Source organism: Eleutherodactylus coqui, chromosome 1, assembly GCF_035609145.1.
Source record: "Eleutherodactylus coqui strain aEleCoq1 chromosome 1, aEleCoq1.hap1, whole genome shotgun sequence".
In the NCBI taxonomy this organism is placed as follows: Eukaryota; Metazoa; Chordata; class Amphibia; order Anura; family Eleutherodactylidae; genus Eleutherodactylus; species Eleutherodactylus coqui.
This window is the reverse complement of record NC_089837.1, coordinates 279,636,771-279,659,197: the sequence shown is the minus strand read 5'-3', so window position 1 is coordinate 279,659,197 and position 22,427 is coordinate 279,636,771. Positions and strand designations below refer to the sequence as shown.

Genomic DNA, 22,427 nt, shown 5'->3' with positions numbered 1-22,427 from the left:
GCCCTGCCACGTCCAGACAGGTGAGTATACTGTATTTTTTGGCCTCATGTCTGCAGGTTGGGTGGAATTTGCTGCAGTATTCTGCACGGGGAAACCATGCGGACCCTTGGACATGAGGCCTTAGGGTCTGCTTTTTACTTTTGATGAAACGGAAAACTCCAAAACCACCCCCAAACTTAAGTCTGGACTTCATAAAAGGTTTTGAGCTAAGTACTTAACAAACTTTTGAAAATTCTTTGACACATCAGAAAATGAAATGATTCCATTGCCTCCACTCATAATGACACTTGTTGGAAGTAGTAATGATGGATTTTAATTTTGGGTGCCGAGTAGACAGTCGGCATTGTAAATGTTTGTAGCAATTGTATTTGTAGTAATGAGGTGATCCTTATTTCTTAATCACTTTAACCATGAGCTTTGTCCAATTGCATAGCTAAATAGTTTGAAAATACAAGCTTTTGTCACAGATTAAGGCACATTTAGACACAATTATCGCTCCAAAGATGTCGACTTTTGCGCGATAATCGTTGTCATTTACAGCGCAAGATGATCGCTCACCTTGCGCTGCCAGCGGAGGAGGCAGGAGACAAGCGCGGTGTCCCTGCTTGCCTTCTGCATCTAGCTGTTTTCTGCATGGAGCGCCCGTCTGTTATACAGCCGAGTGCTCTGTATCGGGTATGGAGAACAGAGCTAGACCTCTCTGTTCTTCATACCCAGCCTGTCATCAGGGAGCGGGATACAGCTGAAACAATAGTATCAGCTGTATCCCGCTGTGAATCCCCAATGTCAGTGCAGTTACACACAACGATTATCGCTCAAAAGACTGCTTCTGAGCGAATTTTGAGCGATAATAGTTGTCTAAATAGGCCTTTAGGCTTGCTTAAGAAACCTAAAGCTTGCATTTTAAACCTATTAAGTTAGCCAATAAAACTACAGTCTCTCTACTGATATGGCAAATGTTTAATCTCAGTTTACTGTAGGAAAAATTGCCTCTGGATGTATATATACTTGCAATGATTTTCCCTGAACTGGAAATAAAGCTGTGTATGGACTCTATAAATGATAATTGTGCATCCAGGCAACAGTGAGAGGAATTGAATGCTGTGTCTGTACAGTATATCCGCATCGTTGGAATATATTAGTTTATGTATTTTCATTTACTTTTTGTTAATGGGGTCGTGAATAGGTAGGAAATAGCAATGTTATTGATCTAAAATGTCCGGGATTTTGAAGACCCTTTTAGTTAATAAAGGTTATTTTATACAGCTTGGCAGATTAGTTTTGTAATATATTTAGTAATATTAGGGAATTGAGCTTTATGTAGTTGTCCAGTATAGTCTTTGTTGTCCAAGACTCCAGCAGCAACCTGTAAAATGTTATACGCTTAAAACAAAATGTCAGTGCATGGAGAAATGTGTTTGAGGTGTCAAGGTCTGGATGAAGAGGGAATGTTTTCCTTATCCTTTGTTTTATCACCTGCCTTCACAGTATAAACTAACACAGAGGACACTCCCAAAAGATTATGCACACCCGAAGACACTTTATTTTTTTGAAACTGGGAGGAAAAAAAACAAAACTAAAAATGCTTAGGCATGTATGTTAATAAAGACCATCCACAATACTGATAGTACCCCTTCAGAGTAACCCAAAATAGGAAAAATGTGACACTGAGTTCATGCCCTAGACACACGGCTTCATGTCCACTAGCTAAATGGAATAGTGGATTCCGCAGTGGATTTTGCCCATAGGGAATCATTGGCCATCCGCGGTCCATTAAATTGATTTTTGCACCCGCGGATGGCATTTTAAAAGAATTGCGTTTTTCACGCGTGCAAGAGAAACGCGGCATGCTCCATTTTATCGCGGATCGGCCACATTGCTATCACATTGATAGCAATGTGTGCGGATATCCGCATGCAAAAAAAATACCATTTAAAGCAAATCCACGCGGAATCCGGATTCTGCGCGGATTGTATTTTTCTAGTGGACATGAGGCCTTAGGCTGGATTCGCACAAATGTTTTTTGCGCGTTTAATACGTGATTTCAATGTTTCTTTTTCACATTGGCGTATTTTACGTGCACATTTCTTTCACGCAAAAAATACACCATTTTTTTTGAGCATTTGTGCACGCAATTAGCACGTTTTGAACTTAATTGCCCATTTCAATAAATGGGAGCATGCTTGTGTTTTTTGTTTTTTTTTGGCATGTGCAAATGCTCATGATGTGCATGCATAGAGTACAGTAAAATGTGCATGCAAATAGGCAATGCCTGTTGCGCAAATGTGCTTATGCCCATGTGAGACCAGCCTAACTCTGACAAAGCTGCATTAGCAGGCAGGAATATGGGAGTGGGTGTTGAGGGGGATATTACTGCGGGGTTTGCGGAGTTTATTTAATCTACAGCCCTTTTCTGCTTCATGGGGTTACTTTGTTCTCAGATGTCTGATTTCTTTTTGGAATATTTATCTATTTTGCGATGTTTGCTTTGCCAACCCCTGAATCAGTTTTTAAGTACCTCTGACATTCTTTTTATTTCTATATATTTGTAGTTTACATATTAATTTTCTGTGGGAATATTTATTTTAGGATATGTTTATCTATTAATTGTTGAACTGGTATATATTTTTACACTTTCACACATTGGAGTTTTACATTTTTTTTTTCCTTTTGGTTTGGTGTTGTATATTTAGAGGTTGTACTCCTAGTCCCATGTTTTCCTATTTTGGAATAATCTGCAGCTGAACTTAGGTTTATTAACAAGGATCGTTGACAATACTTAAGCGTTTTTTTTTTTGTTCCCTGCTACAATTTTTTTTTATTTAGGAGAGCTCGATGAAAAAATCTTTATATACACTCCAAGAACGCCATCTTTTGAAAGTGTTCATTTTTAGTTTATTGCTCATGCTTCCAAATCCCTTCCTTCACATACTACCTTTTGTAGGTAGTATGTAAGTATTTAACCATTAATCTGTGATCGATAACAATGTTTGAGCTAATATATAAGGTAAATCTAAAAATATTTGCAGATTTTTTTTATTTTTATTATTTTTTTAGGCCTCAAAGCTCTGAAGGAATTAATGAGATCTCTGGTCCAGTTGCAGGATGAACTTCTCTTCCAGTTTCCAGAAACACATTACCTAATAGATGGGAAAAAAAGCAAAGTTGATAGGTAAATGTTAAAAATTTAAGGTGTCAAAGAAGTGGCAATATGCCAGCCTGTAAACCATAGGGCCAAATTTGGAAGAGTTAACCATGTCTCTTTGGTTTCTTCTAGGTTATAAGGCATTAATAAACTGCTAAGGCCGCTCTCGCACCAGCCGCTTTTTATGGCTATTAGTGCAGCGTCCCAAGCGCTGGACTAATCGCAGTACAACGCTCTCGGTGATTTCAATCGGGCCTTGCAGACCTGCGCTCAAACGCTGTGTTTTTACTGCTGCGATTTTTGAGTGCTGTGTTCTATTCTCTCAGAGTTTTGGCATCTTTTTTAAAGCACCTCATCACCCATCACAATGATGGGGTATATTAAAGAGCATTGTCAAACGCCATACCACGTGTTCAAAAACGCAGCTCAAAATCACGGTAAAATGACGCGGTTTTGAGTGGTGTTTAACTGAACGCATGTGAGAGTGACCTAAAGCATATTGTAGTTATGTATAAGTTTGCTTCTCGGAGCCTGCAATATAATTTTCTGGAGTCAAATTAATAAGTAGAAGTTTAATCAGATGGTGTGTTTAGAACTATGGACACTGTCCATAATCTGTTGGATACAATATTTTCTCTCTAGTGATGAGGAAATCCCCAGTGATGATGATGATGATGAGATGGAAAGGAAAAATTTAAAAATGCGAAAAAATAACCGCCCTCGTAAGCGTAAGTTGGAAATAAAAGATTATCCAGAATTCATGGCAAAACGCTTTGCAGACTTTCAAACATACCGAAATAGCACTTTGCAGAAATGGCATGACAAGACGAAGCTTACTGGTAAGATAGGAAAGGTAAGGACTGTTTTACATTGTTAAATTGGTTTTCATTTAAACCTCCCTGAATATTACGTTAAACTCCATATTTGAATGTTTGTTTGTTTTTTTTAAAGACGTTTGCTGGTTCTGAGCGTAGTATATTGATGCAAATCGAGCAGATTATGATGGACAAGGAGAGATTACGGAGGCGCACACAAACTAAACGATCACTGTATAGCATCTTGGGAAAACCTCAACAGGACTCAGCACCTCTACCAGAGCCTGTCCTTGATGAAACAAAGGTATGAATATTATAACTTCTTACTGCTTAAGGTACTTATACATGGAACGATAGTCACCCAAGTAATCGCTTGATTACGGGTAACGGTCAGCCCCTTAGACATGGTCCCCGAATGGGCATAAAGCGAGAAGGTGCTCAGTTGTCGCTAGTCATTTCATTTCAACTCACTGAAACGGAATGACTGCTGAGTGGCTTCTCACGGTGTAAACAAGAGCGGCTCAAACTAGGAGGTAAGCTGGCCCATTCTTTTGCACTAGAATTCCTGTGTAAAGCACAGCTTTGCTTTTTCATCCAGGAAAATGACAGGCGGCATGATGGAAGCCCAATGGATCCTATTGTAGTCAATAGGGTTAATCAGGCACCATCATAGAACTGATCATGCCCCAGTTGGCATTCAGTGTTCCTTATTCCCATGATGCAAAAGCATCAGATTGCAGATTGTAAATGTGAACTCAGCTGTAGCAGAGAAAATATTAGCAGAAAACTCTCCTTTAAAAAAAAAAAAAATAAATCTGTGTCCAAAAAAAACGACTTACTAGGAAAAAGTGGTAATTTACCTAAGCATAATAATTAAAGGTTTACTGCTCATAGTCAATGGGTGACATTGAGCTTATTTGCTAGTCTGACATATATCCTGAAACTATTTTACTACTACTACTTTTTTGCAGTACACATAAACAAGGTGGAAAACCTTGCATTGTAATTAACTAGAGATGAGCGAACGTACTCGTTAAGGGGGATTTCGCAATCGAGCATCGCTATTTTCGAGTACCCGACTACTCGGGTGAAAAGATTCGGGGGGCGCCGGGGGTGAGCGGGGGGTTGCAGTGGGGGGGGGGGCCCTGTTACCTCCCTGCTCACCCCCCCCCCCCCCCCCGGTCGCCCCCCGAATCTTTTCACCCGAGTAGTCAGGTACTCCAATAGCGATGCTCGATTGCGAAATCGCCCTTAACGAGTACGTTCGCTCATCTCTATAATTCACCTCAAACTGTCAGGATGGAGTTGGGCTCACCTATCCTGTAACATGCCACTTTCTACACCCCATGGCCTCATGTACACGGGGGAAATTGAATTGCAGATTCCGCGCTGGACTGTGTGTGTGTGTGTGTGTGTGTGTATTCCTCTCTCCATGCACACAAGCGGATTTTTTTTTTCAGAGGCTAGGTGCCAAAATAAAATCGTAGCGTGCTCCATTTTCAGAGCGGATACACAAAGACTGCTTCCGTTGAAGTCCGCGACAGTGCAGGGTAATCTGTATTACGCATGTACGCCGAGCACCGGTGGCACATCCGCAGTACGGAAGATGATGATTTCTGACAGGTACGCAGAGGATTTCCCACACAGAATCCGTGCGTGCCCGCGGTCTAATAGGACGGATTGTCGCTATGGTATTCCGCAGTAATGTCCATCCATTGACATGTTGTGTTAGGCCTGATGTCCACTTGCACACACGAATTGCACAGCTGAATCCCGCAGTTGAATCTGAGCGGCCATAGACATCAAAAGACAGTTTCCTACGTCTCCGAATCCAGCGCAGGGCTCCACAGTGCCTTTTTACCTTTTTGGAATCTCTTGCTTTCCCATGGATCCGTGGCACATCCACAGTGACAGCTGCGGGTGTGCCACGGATTGGACGACTTCCATTGACTTCAAATCAACTGCGATTTTCCGCTCGTGGGGGAGAATCTCGGCATGTTCTATTTTGTGTAGAAAATCACACCGATAGCTTCCATTGCAGTCAATGGAAGCCGTTCATCCCGCGATACTTCTTCTGTGAGCACTGCGGAAGTAACGCGAGAATCCGCATCACAGCCCAGCACGTAATGCACTGCACATGGGCGCCGGGGGCGAGACACTCGAGGCGGATCCGTAGAGGTGAGTATAGGGTCTCTGGGGAGCGCCAGCTGTGGGCATGAGGCCTAATTATTCTACCAGTTTCACATAATATATTATTAAACATCAGCAAACTTTATTCCAATATCAAAGTGTACTTTTCCTTTTGTCACTGGGAGGGCGGCACCGGAATATTCTGTGTAATTGTAACCTGTTTATTCATTTTAGTCCATTGATGGCTGCTGTTTTGTTTTTTCTACAGGAAGTCCAGACAGAAGGAAAGTCAAACTTCCAGCTCAAAGAACTTGATGAAGAGATTTTTGATGATGATGATTTCTATCACCAGGTAAGGATAAGTCTTAGTGACCTATAAATGTAGTGTTTCAAACAATGCTTTCCCTGGCAGTCAAAGCTGACAAACTTCACAAAAGTAGGGTTTCAGCTCTGTAGCAAGAATTAAAACTGCAGAGGAATAAATTCACCTGGGGTGCATTCACACAGCAGGTGATTTGCTGCAGATTTTTGTGCAGATGTGTATCAGATTTCACCCTCTCAATTGAATTGAATTGAATTTGAAGGGGTGAAATCTGCTGCAAATCTGCAACACAATCCACAGAACATTGTGGCAAATTAATGTCTTCTCCTTTCAGATTTATTCCTCCACAGTTCTGATCATTGCTATGTAGCTAAACCCTACTTTAGTGAAGCTCGGTAACACCGCTTTGACATGACTGTGGTGACTTCCGTCTGAATCAACGGAGTGTCAACATACTAGTGAGTCTGCTGTCAGGCTGAACTAGAAACAGGAACTTCTTTTTCCTAGACTAGGCAGGGTGTGAGTATACGGTCTGTGTACTGCATTTTATTATTGCAGACTGGCATCAGAGAGGCAAGGCACAAATAGTTTTCTGACCCAACTTCTCATGTTTGACTGTAAGCCTTATAGGAGGTTTAGACTGTTTTACCATTCTGAGGCAATTTTTTTTTTTACTTAAATGCATTTATTTTGGGCTGAAAATTATTTTTGCAATACAGTTTAATGTAAAAATTTAGCATGGTCTGGCTTCCGCAGCTCCTTTATATCTCTGTGTATAGCAAGCTGCAGTAAGCCTTTCAATTGCCGATCTGTGCGTGACCTTGCCAGGCAGCTTCGCGCTCTCCTCTCCTGTACATATTGGCTATTTTATGACCAGCACTGCAAGAAGAAGTTCCACCTCCATTGGCATCAAAGTTCATCTTCTGACTACTGGGGCCCCTAGAAGGATGGCTAGAGGCACATTTACATCCCTCTCCCTTAACTACTGTCAGTAGTTTTGTATCTGCAAACCTGCTGACAAGGAGAAAGCATCCAAGATTCAACAGACATATTTACAAAAAACATTTTTTGGGGGAAATGTTGCTAATGATTTTCCAAGTGGACTGTGTCCCTCCCCACCCCCATCCCCAAAGAAAAGTAAAAAAAATTCTACTGAAATTGACATGCGGTGCAGAATTTAAATCCACAGCATGGCAATTTGCTGCAGCAGATTTTTGGTGTGGATTCTACTTCTTTAAATGGAGGGATGAATTTAATGATTGAATTCCATAGTCAAAATCTGCGCCATTTCCACCAAAAAAATTACTTGCAGATTCATTTACACTTGATTGTACATTGCGATGGAATTTTGGCGTAAAACATGCAGACAAAATTCTGAAGCAAATCCACTTTTTTTTTTTTTTCTTTTTTTTTTCTTCAATTTTTATTGAGTTTTGACTTTTTTCCCCAAGCATAACCTTACATTTCTGAGCTGTAGGTATTTGTAAAATTGTGAATGTTTTATATTATACTCCGTTTGCAACTGACTGAACAATTTAATGTCTGTCTCTATTATCTGGGAGACCCTTTCTATGCCTCTTCTTTTTTTTTTTTTTTTTCCACACATCAAATTCAGGCAGTATCCCATATTGGGGGTATACTGTCTACATCCCGATATTCCCTCTGTCTCTGGACGTCCACTATATTTTATGTAGAAGTGAGAGCATGGGAATGGTGCGGACGTTGACTCTTTAAAACGGTCTTTCCAGGGCTTATCCACAGTGTTTTTAACGTACCCTTACAGTATTTGCATAAGCACATTTGTTTCATTTTTTTATTAAGGAATAAGACTTGTACAGTTCATAATGCTTGCGATGTTGAACATTACAAAAGAACCACATTTTTGAAAAAAAATGGTTAGTGTACCATTATACAACATAAGCATTTTGACATTCTCGGTTTTCTTATTTTCTACCCCATATAACGTTCTCAGCAGCTTTCCTAGCAAACAACCCCTCAAGTTTTAGACACCTTAAATTTTTATATATTTATTTTATAGCAACATTAGTATTCTCAAAGGTTTTTCTCCAGGATGCCATGAAGAACATTTTAACACTTTCCAATCGAGTTTCAGGGCCCCTGACATTGGAGAGCTGTCTTGCATACTGTAAGATATGTATAGTGTTAAAAACATGCTATGCAGTTATAGGATGACTTGGTATTAGAGATAGATATCAATAGAAATATTAGAAATGAATAGTCTTATTATGCAAATATATGTAATCAATATACATATATTTACAGGATTATTACAAATGATCTTTCCAATGCGAAACACTCATAACGCGCGCTTTATTTTCCAAAAATTGCTACTAAAATCATGACAGTTCGTTTTTATGTTTCTGTTGAGTAATTTCAAGGAAATCACAACGCGCTTTACCACCCAAAATAAATAAGAGCTGGGAAGTGTGTGGGTGGCAGAAAAATTGGATTGGAAAGGGTTAAAGTGATTGTCTTGAAATTTTTTTAGTTTTTCCAGGGAGAAGATAAGTGTACAATGGAAAAAAACAGCAACTTTACTTGCCTTCTGAATGTCCCACCGACTACACATAAACGGCAGGATATTTAAAAGTTGAGTAATGTTTTTTTTTCCTCCCTTTCATTTATACACCATCATCGGTGATGTGCCAGACTAAATTGGCCAATGAGGGCACTTATCCGCCCAAACCACTAGAGTTCTTGAGTGGAGTATAAGGAGAGGTCTTTCTATGTACGCTCTAAGAGAGCCTGATAATTCAAAGAGAATAGTTGGAATTGGTCTGCAGGAACAAACAACCCCACATACTGCATTGCCTCATGCTGACAACTGAAAGGGAAATGCTCCAGAATGTACTTTATCTCTGCTGATGGAAGCAATATCTTTAAAGCTTCAGTTTTCGAGTAGTTTACTTTAAATTTGGATAAATAAATATTGCTCAAACTCCTGTAACAGCGAAGGCCGTGTTATACGGGTCTGAGAAGTATAGAGTAGGAGATAGTCAGCTCAGCGTAAAGGGCTATCTATCATGTAGTGGTTTCCCCTTGCTTGTACACCCTGAATAGTAGGGTTATTCCTGATTGCTACCACAAGGGGCTCCAACGCAAAGTACTGGTGAGAGGGGGCAGTCCTGTCTGGTGCTGTTTTTTATGGTTATGGGAAGGGACAACATTCCATTTACCCAAATTCTGAGTGTAGGATGTGTGAAGGGTGAGGACGCTTGCTAAAATCCCCAATGGACCCTATCAAAAGCTTTTTTTCTGCATCTACAGATAACAGATAAGGGTTTACATCTGTTCCATGCCCTGGATGTTAAAAGCAGTGTTTTTATGATGGTCTCTGGCTTCTCTACCCTTAAAGGGGTTGTCCCGCGAAAGCAAGTGGGGTTATACACTTCTGTATGGCCATATTAATGCACTTTGTAATGTACATTGTGCATTAATTATGAGCCATACAGAAGTTATTCACTTACCTGTTCCGTTGCTAGCGTCCCCGTCTCCATGGTGCCGTCTAATCTTCAGCGTCTAATCGCCCGATTAGACGCGCTTGCGCAGTCCGGTCTTCTCTCTTCTGAATGGGGCCGCTCATGCCAGAGAGCGGCTCCTCGTAGCTCCGCCCCGTCACGTGTGCCGATTCCAGCCAATCAGGAGGCTGGAATCGGCAATGGACCGCACAGAAGACCTGCGGTCCACCGAGGGTGAAGATCCCGGCGGCCATCTTCACAAGGTAAGTAAGAAGTCACCAGAGCTCGTGGATTCGGGTAAGTACTACCTGGTTTGTTTTTTTTATCCCTGCATCGGGTTTGTCTTGCGCCGAACGGGGGGGCTATTGCAAAACAAAAAAACCCGTTTCGGCGCGGGACAACCCCTTTAATGAAACCTACTTGATCTGTGTGTACATTTGGAAGGAAGACTGGGCTAACCTTTTTGGTAATGTTTTGAAAAAAAGTTTCATATCAACGTTTATCAGCGATATAGGTCTACAGTTGATAGAGAGCATGGGAATTTTACCTAGGATGGGCAAGACACTGATATGTGCCTCCAGTATGTCGCATTAAGGAGAAAATACTCAAGCCAAGAAAAAGGTCAGTTGCTGCCAACATAATTTGTAAAAAGCGTCTGTAAAGTTATTCGGCCCTGGGCTTTTTACAGCCAGAGTAGATTTAATGGGTGTCTTTTATCTCCTCCATGAGATCAGTCCCCAGTGCTTCCCTACAGTCCATATCAAGAGTCATCAGAGGCGTCTCCGCTACACACTCAGATGCTCTCTTGCAGAGTAGATGGATTCATATCTAAAAATTGTCCCTAAAGATTGTACAGTTGGGAGTAAAGCCCATTTACACACAAAGATAATCTGTCAAACCACTGAAAGAGTTAGTGATCTTTTTGCATAAAGATGCAAATGAAGATGATAAAGGGCCTCCATGAGCTGTTTGCAGAGCCCAGCGTGTGATTAATCACCCGCCCAGCTGTGCAAGCAGCTGCACTGTTCACTTAGCGGATCTCTGCAGGTTACAATGTTATCTGCCAGCTCATGCAAAGATAACGGCCTGTGGTCTATTGAAATATAAATCCTACCCCGAAAATAAGCCCTAGCTGCACTACATGAAAAAAATAATCATCTCGCAGTTGCCGTCCCGGTCCCTCTCGCTGCTCTCCAGGTGCTGCAGCAATCTTGCGTGACGTCCTTAGCAGTGACAGAGCATTCTATTTCTGGTAACGTGCGTTGAATACCCTGCCTCCAGCACGGTATCACGTTATCAGGAAGAGAATGCTCTTTCAGCGCTATGGACGACAAGGAAGAATGCCGCAGCGCCTGCAGAGCAACGAGAGGCATCGGGATGCCACCTGCGAGGTGAGTATTAACCCTTTGCAATCCAATCTTGGATTCACTGTTTCCTAGGAGGCTTTCTCTATGTTGGCTGGAGCCAGTACTGCGGTATGGGACATGCTGGAGAGGCCCCCGACAGCATAGCGGCCAGTAATCTACAGTAAGAATACCCTGCCGGACGTCTTCCGACATCAGAGCTGCACAGCCTTAAATCAGAACGTCTTTAGACGTCAGACAGTGGATTGGAAAGGGTTAAGACACCCCCTGAAAATAAGACACTGCCTCTTTTGGGGCAAAAATTAATACAAGGCAGTGTCTTTCAGGGAAACACTATTTTAAATGCTCCTCCTTTCTTAAGTCGTGTGCCATGTTTGAATTGTGCCCCCCTGAGAAAGCACTGAGTGGACAGGGATGTGCTATCTGCCGTATGAATAATCATTAAAAGATTGATATGTTCCTTTATCTCGGCCACACATACAGCATCCTTTAGGAAACTACAATTTAGCCGTTAAGTCCACTGATTATTTAGTACTTGTTCTGGCGGAGAGAGGGCCAAAAATATTGGAGCGTGATCTGACCACACCATATCACTGATAGAGGCCGTATGATGCCAGGAAATTGCATGGTAGCCAAGCAGGAAATAATTGATGTGGCTATAGGAGTTTTGCGGGTGAGAGAAGAAAGTAAATACTCTATCCTGTTAGTACACAATACACCATACATCCACCAATTGGAGAGCATGTATCCGATTTTTAAGGGATCATAGTTATCTGGATGGGACAGTGCTTCATCCTATGGAGGTATTAATATTGGGGTTTAAAGTAAGATTAAAATCCCCTCCCAAAGAAGCACCCCTTCAGCAGAATCAGCCAGCAGGCCCAGGAAGGAGCGACAAGCTGTACCCTGGCACTGCTTCAGGACCTACCAATTAGCAATAGTAAACCTAGTGGATCCAATGCTAAAATTTTTTTTTTTTTTTTTTTTTTTAAAGGAACGTTTATTTAGCCAAAATAGATACATATACAAAAACAGCGGACACCAAAAAGAATGCACATTTTGTTGATGCATCACAGTATATGAGAATTGAGAGAAAAAGAGGACAAAAGTAAAAACACCTAGTGTCTCGCGTATTTGTGTGCATTTCTCATAAAACATAGGGTGTTTCCAGTTCAACAAAATCACCTTTTTAGCATAGAAAAGCAGTAGTTTATATAAGGTGCGGGTTGCCGCTGCCACTGGTAGGTCTCCAACAAGCCCAAAGAGGCACACCCCAGGGTGCATGATCCTCGGGCCTCCAGGCGAGATTCCATAAATATGAGGACGTCCCCCCAGTAGTCTCGCATGACACCGCAGTCCCAAAACATGTGTATGATGGTCCCATCGGCAATTAAACATCGGGGGCAGGTCGCCGAGGGGAGTAGACCCATTACATGTAGCCTGGATGGGGTGTAGTATATCCGGTGTAGGAACCCTACCTGGATGAGCCTATCTCTAGCACTAATCAAGGGAGGACCAGAGCTCGCCAATATGTCTTCACCCTCTCCCTCCAACAGATCAGGAATGTCAATGATCCATTTTTGGGTGGCTCTCTCTCTCAACGGGGCAAGACACTGAACTAAGTGGGCACATCTATGCCAAACCCTCCAACCGAGTCAGGGACAGCGGTATGGACAGGCCCTGAAACTGAGCCCTGATCACATGTCGTAGCTGGTAATAGCTGAAATAGGAGTGTTCAGGCAGGTTGTAGACTATCTGCAGTTGAAGGAAGGTGCAGAAGATGCCCTCAGTGACTATGTCAGATAGTAGATTAATACCATGAGCTCTCCAGAATGCAGACTCTGTAAAGCGCTGCAGGTGGCAAGTGTGGATTATCCCACAAAGGAGTATGTGGGGACCATGTGACTTCCACTACAGGGGTCAGCCGCAATGCCTTGTGCCATATTTTAAGTGTTACCAGCATGGGGGCAGCTAAGGGGGCACTAGAAGAGGAGTGTCCATGCATCAGCAGACCCCTCAATCCCAGGGTGGGGTCCGCCACCCTGCGCTCCAGTCCAACCACCGGATTGTAATCCGATGAGGTCAGCCACCACCCAGCATACACCAGCTGGCTGGCCAGGTAGTAATAGTAAAAATGGGGTAAGGCTAATCCTCCCCAGCTCACCGGGAGGCACAGGGTCTCCAATTTAATCCTCGGGGTGGAGCCTCTCCACAGGATACGCAGTACAATCCCACGAAGCGTAGCGAAGAATCTGATTGGGACCACGACAGGGGAGTTATGTAGTACGTACAAAAATTTTGGTAGCAGCTTCATCTTTATCAAATTGACCCTGCCCACCAGAGTGAGCGGGAGAGAGGCCCATCGTGTCGCCATTTCCTCAGCCCATTTCAGGAGGGGAGCTAAATTAAGGTCAAAGAAGGCAGAAGCCCTCACCGACACTCTTATACCCAAGTATGTTGTCTGAGTTGTCCAGCTCAGTGGAGCGGGCAAAGGGAGCTTAGCCGCTGCAGAGTCTAACGCAATTAAATGGGTTTTGTCCCAATTGACCCGAATACCAGAATGCAGGCCAAATGTGTCAAAAATGGTGAGTGCAGAGTCAAGTGAGGACTCCGGATCCTGGAGGAAGAGGAGGGTGTCATCAGCGTATAGTGCTATGCGCTCTTCATAGTTGTGAAGTTTAAATCCTTTTATTACCGGCAATGTCCGGACCCGGATTGCAAGTGGCTCTATAGCAAGGGCAAACAGGGCAGGGAAAGGGGGCAACCCTGTCGTGTGCCTCTACCAAGGGGGAACTGGGCCGAAATATGGACATTGGTTTTAACACTGGCTACTGGGGAATCATATAGGATCTTTACCCATTTAATAAATACTGGCCCAAATCCAAACCGTTGCATCACTGCCCACAAGTACCTCCACTCTACTGAGTCGAAGGCCTTTGCCTGGTCTATAAATACCAGGGTGCGTTTCCCGCAGTTAGTGTTCATATGTCAGATGGTCAAAAAGCCGCCTTAGATTCATGTCTGTACTTTTGCCAGGCATGAAGCCAGATTGGTCAGGGTGTATAATCTCTTTAAGAACGGAATTTATGCGCGTCACCAGTATTTTTGCTAGAATTTTAACGTCGTTGTTAAGAAGCGAGATGGGCCTATAGGAACCACAATCTGCAGGATCTTTTCCAGCTTTAGGAATCATGACAATTATGGCCTTGCGCATGGTGTCCGGCAGGGCACCATCTCGCAGAACAGAGTTATATAGCGTTAGAAGCCGGGGAGCTAGGAAATCCGCATTCTTTTTATACCACTCCCCAGGGAGTCCATCCAACCCTGGCTATTTCCTATTGGGAAGTGACTTGATAGCGTCCATTACCTCCTCTATACTCAAGTCCCCATCCAAATAAGTGGCACTACTTGGGCTCAGCGCTGGGAAGGGGATATCACCAAGGTAAGCTATTAGCTGTTCATCCGAGCAGCTAAGTTTGGAAGTATAAAGATTACTATAGAAGTGGGCAAACGTTAGATTGATCAGTTTGGGATTATCCACCAGGGTCCCCGAAGCATCGCGCACCACCGTGATGGGCGGCAATGTCTGATCCTCCCTTGCTAAATAGGCCATTAGATGATCGTTCTTATCTCCCTGGTCAAAGACCTGCTGACGAGTGTAAAGAAACTTCTTTTTGGTATATTCAGTGAGTAGTAGTTTGTATTCCCGCCGTAGGTTATTTAAGTCCAGGTAGGCCTCTGGGGAAGGATCTGCTATGTGTCTGGCCTCCGCCGCAACAAGGTGGCATTCCAGGTCTAATCGGGCAGCCTGCAGCGATCTTCTATACTCAGCAATGGCGGATGTGAAAGACCCCCTAGTAAAAGCCTTAAAGGCATCCCACACAGTCAGCTCTGAAGCAGTCCCCTCATTGACCTCCCAGTATATCCCTGCTTCCTGCTCAGTGTACTCATGTACCTCTCCCTGCGCCAGCCATAGAGGGCTGAGTCTCCACAAAGGGCGAGAGCCCTCCACACCAAGGTCAAGGACCAGCTGGAGTGGGGAATGGTCCGATATGCCCCTGGGCAGATAGGAAACATCCCGCACCATAGGAAGACAGTCCGGGGAGCCAAAACACAGGCCGATGCGGGGAAAAAGCATTGTGTTAAGGAATGACCTGAATAGGCAGTGTCATGCGGGTGTCGCAGGCTCCATATTTCCTGCAGCAAGTAGGAGTCAGCCCATGTCAGCAATCTGGTTGATACCAAGGCAGCTGGAGTGAACCGGTCCCATACCGGGTCCAAAATCAGATTGAAGTCCCCCATAAATATTATTGGAGCAGATTCAAGCAAAACCACCTGGGCCATTACATCGGAGAGGATTTTAACATCAGCGGGGGGCGGCAGATAGATATTGATTATTGTGAGGAGCCGGCCATGGAAGGTGCCCTGAAGGATCAAAAACCGACCCCCAGGATCAATGTGGATTTGTCGGAGTACAAATTGGGCTGCTTTAGTTACCAGGACACGGACTCCCCTGGCATAGTTGGAATAAGTAGCGTGGTACGCAGCGCCTATATTGGCCCTCTTAATAGCCAGTATCTTTGAGCCCTGTAGATGTGTCTCCTGAAGTAGTATGATGTGGGGAGAATGGATTTTTAGAAAATTGAAAGTTAAAGCTCTCTTAAATTTGGAATTCAAACCCCTAACATTCCAGGAGATCAGCTTGAGATGCGTGTTAGCCATTGTCATAGAGTTGGACATTGTTTGCGCAGGACACCCGCATAACACCGAAAGAAAAGTCGCGCCAAAACAAAGTGCAATAAAGTAGAATGGTTATCTTAGATGTATGAACCATAACAAAAACCCCTTCCCACCCTACCCGTCCCCCCAAACTTAGGACAGGTTTGGATCCCAGAATACAAAACTTTGTGAGGGGCATTAGGCCTGCCCCAGCGAACCAACAGAGAAACTTAAAACAGAGAGGACTGAGAGAACAAATCTAGTCATATGGTCCCTCTGCGATAGAGCGTGAGACATAATTGCGTCATGTGGGCTGTATCTCCACAGCTTGCATATACCCGGCTATAACCTGGGATACTGATATGTGGGCTGGTTGCCCAAGGAGGGGGAGCCCCCCCCCCCCCCCCAGGCCATTGGCCATGAGTTGGGGTCCACCAGGGAAGGCTACAGAGAGTAACATTACCAGGTCGCTGGGAAAGTCAGAGGAAAAGAATAGCATAGTTAAAATCCACATCACATACCAAAGACGATTTTATCATAAGTGGCTGGCCCAAAGGGCTAAGGAGGTGGGTAGGGGAGAGGAGGAGAAAGGGGGGAAAGGAAGCGAAGAAGGGGAAAGGAAACCAGAGAGGGCAGGGAGCGGTAGGGAAGAGGAGAGGAATTTCCTTCAGTTGTTGCCACAGAAAAGAAATAGTAGGCCAGCCACGGCGTCAATTTCGTAATGTCTCACAAACAGGATTCAATTTTGCTCGAGCCAATTTAGGACATCTCCTGGACTCTCGAAGAAATGGGAGCGATTGTCCTTGATCACTTTTAGCCTAGCAGGGTACAACATGGCGTAGACAAGCTGTTTAGCACGAAGAGCTTTCTTTGCCTCTGCAAACTTTTGTCGCCTCTGCTGCACCTCCAAAGAGAAGTCTGGGAAGATACGGACTGTTTGCCCTCCGACCTTCAGCGTATCTTTCATGCGGTTAAGCGCCAAGACTTTGTCCCTGTCCCTATAGTTGAGCAATTTAGCTATGAAGGTACGAGGGGGTCCTCCAGGTGGCGGGGCTCTAGATGGAATACGGTGGGCTCTTTTTCCACACAGAGCAGAGGCGAAAGGGAATCTGGGCCGTATGTCTGTTTGAGGAGTGATTCCAAGAAATCACAGGGATTTTTGCCCTCTGCTCCCTCCGGCAGTCCCACGAACTTGAGATTACACCGACGCAACCGGTTCTCCATGTCATCAATTTTCCTCTGCTGCGCTGCAAAACTGGTGTTTAGAGTCTGCACCCAGTCCGAGAGCGGTGTAGTGATATCCTCAAGGTCAGATATTCTGGTCTCAACCTCGGTCATGCGTTCCCGCAACGTTTGAACATCTCGGCAGACTAAAGTCTGATTGCAAGGCATCGATTTTTCTCTGTCAGGGCAGAGCGGGACTCTGTAATTGCTTTCAGCACATCAGCAATGGTCGGGGCAGGCACAGGAGGTGAAGCTGGGGCAGCCCCCGCAGGGGATGTGCCTTGTGGGCTGCAGGGCTCGTTAGATCGGGTGTCTGCTGAGCCGTTGGGTCGGGCATACTGTTGGAGCTTGTTGGCTATTTTGTTTTGTTTAATGGGTGCCATCTCGTCGGAGGGGTACACTTGGAGATATCCGTCGGCCCGAGCTTGTAATGTATCGCAGGGGGAGTTCACATGTAGTTTAGTGGTTAGTGCATAACTGTTGAGGAATAGGGGTCAGAAACGCTCTTTTCTCCTTAGGGAGAGCAACTATATACTATAAACTAAGTGAGGAGACTCAAATGGCCACGCACGCTCCTCTGGGTAATATGCAAATAAGGGAGATGGAATAAATCCTCCACAGTGCCACCTATTGAAAGGCAGCATTCCTTCGAGTCAAAGTGGGACTTTTTATACAAGTCTTGTTACAATGACTGGGAATCAAAAGCAAAGCCAGACTCCATGTACATACAGCTGTTTCCGGGTAGTCATGATGCAGTGATGTCAGTGAACTGGCTCCACACCACCACTAGGTGTCAGCAGAGAGCAGGTCAAGAGTCAATGGGTAGATGCTAGTGAAGCAGGCTTTGTGGGTTATGAAACAAAGTAAAGGCTGCAAATGTGGGCTTGTGCTTCTTTCTCTGGCCCACAGAATATAGCCCCAGTGTTGTACTGTGGTGTCTGGTGAGCTGCACAGGCTTTCAACAGTCCCAGCTCTGCTGCATCTCTGCTGTGCAGGCTGATCCAATGGTTAATTTGAGAAAGACATAACAGCCTTGCTTGTCTTAACTGTGTATCAACTGGGCCGTGGGCCAGGGACTTATGTAAAGGAATGGACACCCCACCAGAACGGCAGTCAGGATTGGTACTATGGAACCAATGTGAGTAATAGCAATGTTATATATTTGAGACATTGCTCACCTTCAAGTGTCTTCTGGAAAAGACCTTGTTTGTGCATATGATATAGGACCTGAGACCTATTTTTAAGGAATGTTAAGTTCACACATATTGAGTGAACCGAATTTGAGAGGCGCCATAGGGAAAGAGTAAAAAAAGGGGGGGGGGGAATGATGAGGAAAAGAGAGGAAAGGGAAAGGGTGAAAAAGGGTAGAAAAGAATTAGAACAAGAACAGCAAAGGGCGGACTGATAAAGGAGAAGATAAGGTGAGAGAATTAAAATCGTGAGAGAAAAGCTTAACGTACGCCCAAGTACAAAGGATGCAGAATTGAGCGGCTAATGGGCCTTCTATCAGAGAAGCCTTCCTCCACGTCTGGATGCCATCAATAAACTATAACAGATAATTTTAAGGCATTAACGTCATTAAGATAAGGCTAAGGCCTAAGTAGACAGAAATATTGCTATTTATACCTGTAGACAAACTTATTAATCAGCATGTGCTTCTACCATACTCCCCTTGATCAAGCAAGTGAATACAAGAGTAACTCCGATATCTGAAGCACACCCCTACGTTAAGAGTCCAAATCTTGCCCTTCATATTCATAATGCATACTTGAGCTCTCAGCGTCCTTTATACATAGTTGTATGTCGCCATTATGTCCGTGGAAAGTATTGAAAGACGATGAGTTGCTGTGAGGTCAGGAAGTCTAATGATAGAAAAATGTTAGAGAACTACTGGTATGTAAAACATGTAAGTGGGGTATGTATGGGTGTATACTTTATGTGCTGAACATCCAGTAAATCAATAAGACTTTGTGAAGTGGACCAAGAGTCTCCGAGGGCATTTTAAGAGGGAAGGAAAAATGCTGTAGGCTGATGGGGCGCTAAGTCCCTTCCTCGCCCAGTTGGATATCTTCCACAGTATTGACCAACCCTCTGAGTATGAAGGGGCGCGCTCCCTCAGGAGGTGCTGTAAGAAGAGAAGGCCAATCTTCTCATTGCAAGAAGGCTTAGAGCTGAAGTAAAACTAGGAACATCTCCTAGGTTGCAAAGAACATATTAATGGCCCTCATGACTTGCAGATGAAAGGGGAATCTCCAGGTATATGATAGAATGTGTTGACACAGAGTATCCAGAAGGGTCGGAGGGCTTTCTTTTTCTGAAGCACAAGACTGCATAAGTCAGGGGAGTAGCTGTATGCGTGTACCCTGTTGATATGTAAGGCAGCGCTCCCATGCCTTTTTCATTATGGTCTCCTACACTTGAAACCACTGAACTCAACAGTTGAAGTCTTAAGGGTAATCCAGATCATCATACCTGGGGCCAAGGGACTGATGACCACATTCCAGCTTAGGAGGGGAATTCTTAGAAGATAAAATTAAAGATATGGCGGAGTGTTTCCTCAAGGTTTTGTTGCTCCACATCTTCGGAGATACCACATATTCTAATATTTTTCCTTCCTATATTTTCTACTGCATCCAGTGAATCTGACGGAAACTGTATTTGATAGGTATAGGAGGATATCAGTGACTCCTGTGCAGCCACTCGGGTTGTTAGCTCAGCCAGCAATGTCTTTACAGTAGTAACTCATGTCTACTTGATGTACCTCAGTACACAAAGAGGCTAATTCCATTTTATGAGTTCTCCAACCTAGAGATGTAAGCCTCCATGCCCTCTTTCATTGGCATTTCTTTAATGTGAGAGCTGAGAGCCCTGATCTCTGCTAGCACTGCTATACTCTGTTGGCTCACACATCTTGGGAATTGGGAGAGGTTGGAAGAGGGGTTCTGTCTGTCTTATTGGGTGAGCGTTTCCCTATATGTAGTGAAAAGCAGGGGAGTCAGCTCTGCTGTGTGGTGAAGAACAGATGGGGAGTAAATATCTGTGATCCTACTGTAGGAAGCAGACTATGGTTTTTGGGGGACTGTGTGTAAATATACAAACTACAGCTAACATTGGGGCTTCTTTACTAATGCTGTCCAAAAGTTAGATGCAATTTGGACTAAAAGGCACACAGGTGTCTGTTAAAAAAAAAAAAAAAGCTGCATTTTCCATCTGCGTTTTCAACACATTTGTCAGCATGCGACAGCATTATTAAATGCACCTCATCATTACGATGGGGTTGAGGTGCATTAAAAATCGATAAAAAGCACGAGAATAGAGCAGGCGGTGTTCGAAAATTGCAACGTTAGAAACGCTATGGTCGAACGCTTGTTTGAGAAGCCCCATTGAAATCAATGGAGGTGTCTTCCAGCGCGATTTAAAAAAAAAAAAAAAAAAAAGCCTGCGTGAGAGTGGCCTTAAAATGTACCAGATTTATCACAGTACTAATAAATGATAACTCTTATAACGCTTATTGTACAGCAAAAATTGCTTACAATTTTTGGCATGATTCTGTCTGTGCCGCCCTTTTTGGGACAAGACAGAGAAAGTGCCTAAAAACATATAGTAAATGTGGCACAAATCATGCACAACAGTTTTTTCTCACAATTTGCCTTCTGTCATATTTTTAATAGTAAATCTGCCCCTTTGTGTCTAGAGCTGTGCTTTTTTTGGGATCAGCTCACTATCCTTTTACAGGTATAAGTTTTAATTTTTCAGCTCACACATGTAGAGAATTTTTATTTTTAATTCACCCTAAAGTGGTGAGTTCAGAGACAGATAGGACTGGGTGACCAGTCTCTTATGGTGCTTCATAATTTTAACTCTGATAAATTCTAAATTCAGAGTTATGAGTAGTCACATCTTATCTTTTTTCTCAGTGACTGGTTAATTGGGGTGGCGGGGTTAATCTAAATTAAAACTTAAACTAATAGAGGTCAGTAAGGCAACAGAAACACCTGAGTAAAACAAATGAGGCTGCCAGCCGCAACTTTATCTTGGCTGGCTCCCAGGAGGCGATTGGCAGAGAATTAAAGTCGCTCTGGCGTTCTGTAAAGGTGAATAATGGGCGACACTTGTCAGCACACAGCGTCTCCACAAATGTTCCAGATTGCAGAACTTCCGTGCCAACTGCTGCCATCCATATAAAGTGAATGAGCACAGAAGCAGTTGTCAACATCTGGCAGCACAGCGAGGAATGGGTGCAAGGCTGGGGAACCCTGCAGATTCCAAGTATGGTGCTTGAAGCTGTGGAGGCTTTAATCACTTACCGCTCCTTGGCAGCAGGCAACAGCATATTCCAGCCTCGTTCATCACATGCAGACATCTGCTGAGCCTTAAGGCAGCTACACATTCATTTTCTTTTCTTGCCTCCCAACCCCCTTTCCTTTGCAGCCACCCCCACCACCATTATACACACATGCCACCTTGACTTTCCCCTTTGACCAGCACCTCCTTCTGTTTCATTCCCAAACAAGAGTATTTCTTGGGAAAGATATGTAAAGATTTCCACTTAAATGTGTGCTGATAATTGTAGGGGGAGATGGGGCCCTGACAGACACGGTATAGCACCTGTTCAGCTGACCGGGTTAATTTCTTCTGCTGAGTGGGATTAGGCACAGATTCAGGTTGAAGCCAATTCAACAATAAGGATAAAGAAAATTGCTTTAGATTCTGTCATTTCCTACATGAAACCAATCGTGCCTCCTTTATGTCAGGACAGTCAAATTGTGATGAGTGTTAAATTTGCATACTGTAGAATTCATCAGACATACAGCTTTTGTGTAGGGGATGAGGAAGATGGCATTGCATCGTGTGACAGGTAGCTGTGTCATATGTATCCTTCGTGAGTATTCATTTTGGCACTATTAGTTTGTAAGTATACAAATATTATAGATTTTCTCAGCTCACAGCTTTGTATTTTTCTTAACCACATAACCCCAAACATACAGGAATGTTACTTAAGTATAAGGAAAAATCAAAATTCTCTTTGCAGGTTATTTTGATTGAAAACTCATCAATTGACACACTCTGATTGTCAGAAAGAATTTTGCATAGATGTGTGGTTGGCACTGGCCATTTAGGAGTTAAAAATGGCTCTGTTCAGTGTTCACACATCAGAGCTTAATGCTCAGCATGATTTACTCACACTTCCTAGTTAATTATTAGACATAGAGAGACATCATATATCAC

At 43.6% G+C, this 22,427-nt stretch overlaps 1 protein-coding gene across 1 annotated transcript in view; it reads left to right on the top strand.

Annotated features, from left to right (window-relative positions):
• Window positions 1-22,427, top strand: part of AATF (apoptosis antagonizing transcription factor) — a 177,226-nt gene that overhangs the window by 84,529 nt on the left and 70,270 nt on the right. The window contains exons 5-8 of the mRNA XM_066609243.1: window positions 3,058-3,172; window positions 3,788-3,998; window positions 4,097-4,264; window positions 6,359-6,442. Of these exons, the coding sequence (XP_066465340.1) occupies window positions 3,058-3,172; window positions 3,788-3,998; window positions 4,097-4,264; window positions 6,359-6,442 (578 nt within the window). The remainder of the gene's footprint in view (window positions 1-3,057; window positions 3,173-3,787; window positions 3,999-4,096; window positions 4,265-6,358; window positions 6,443-22,427) is intronic.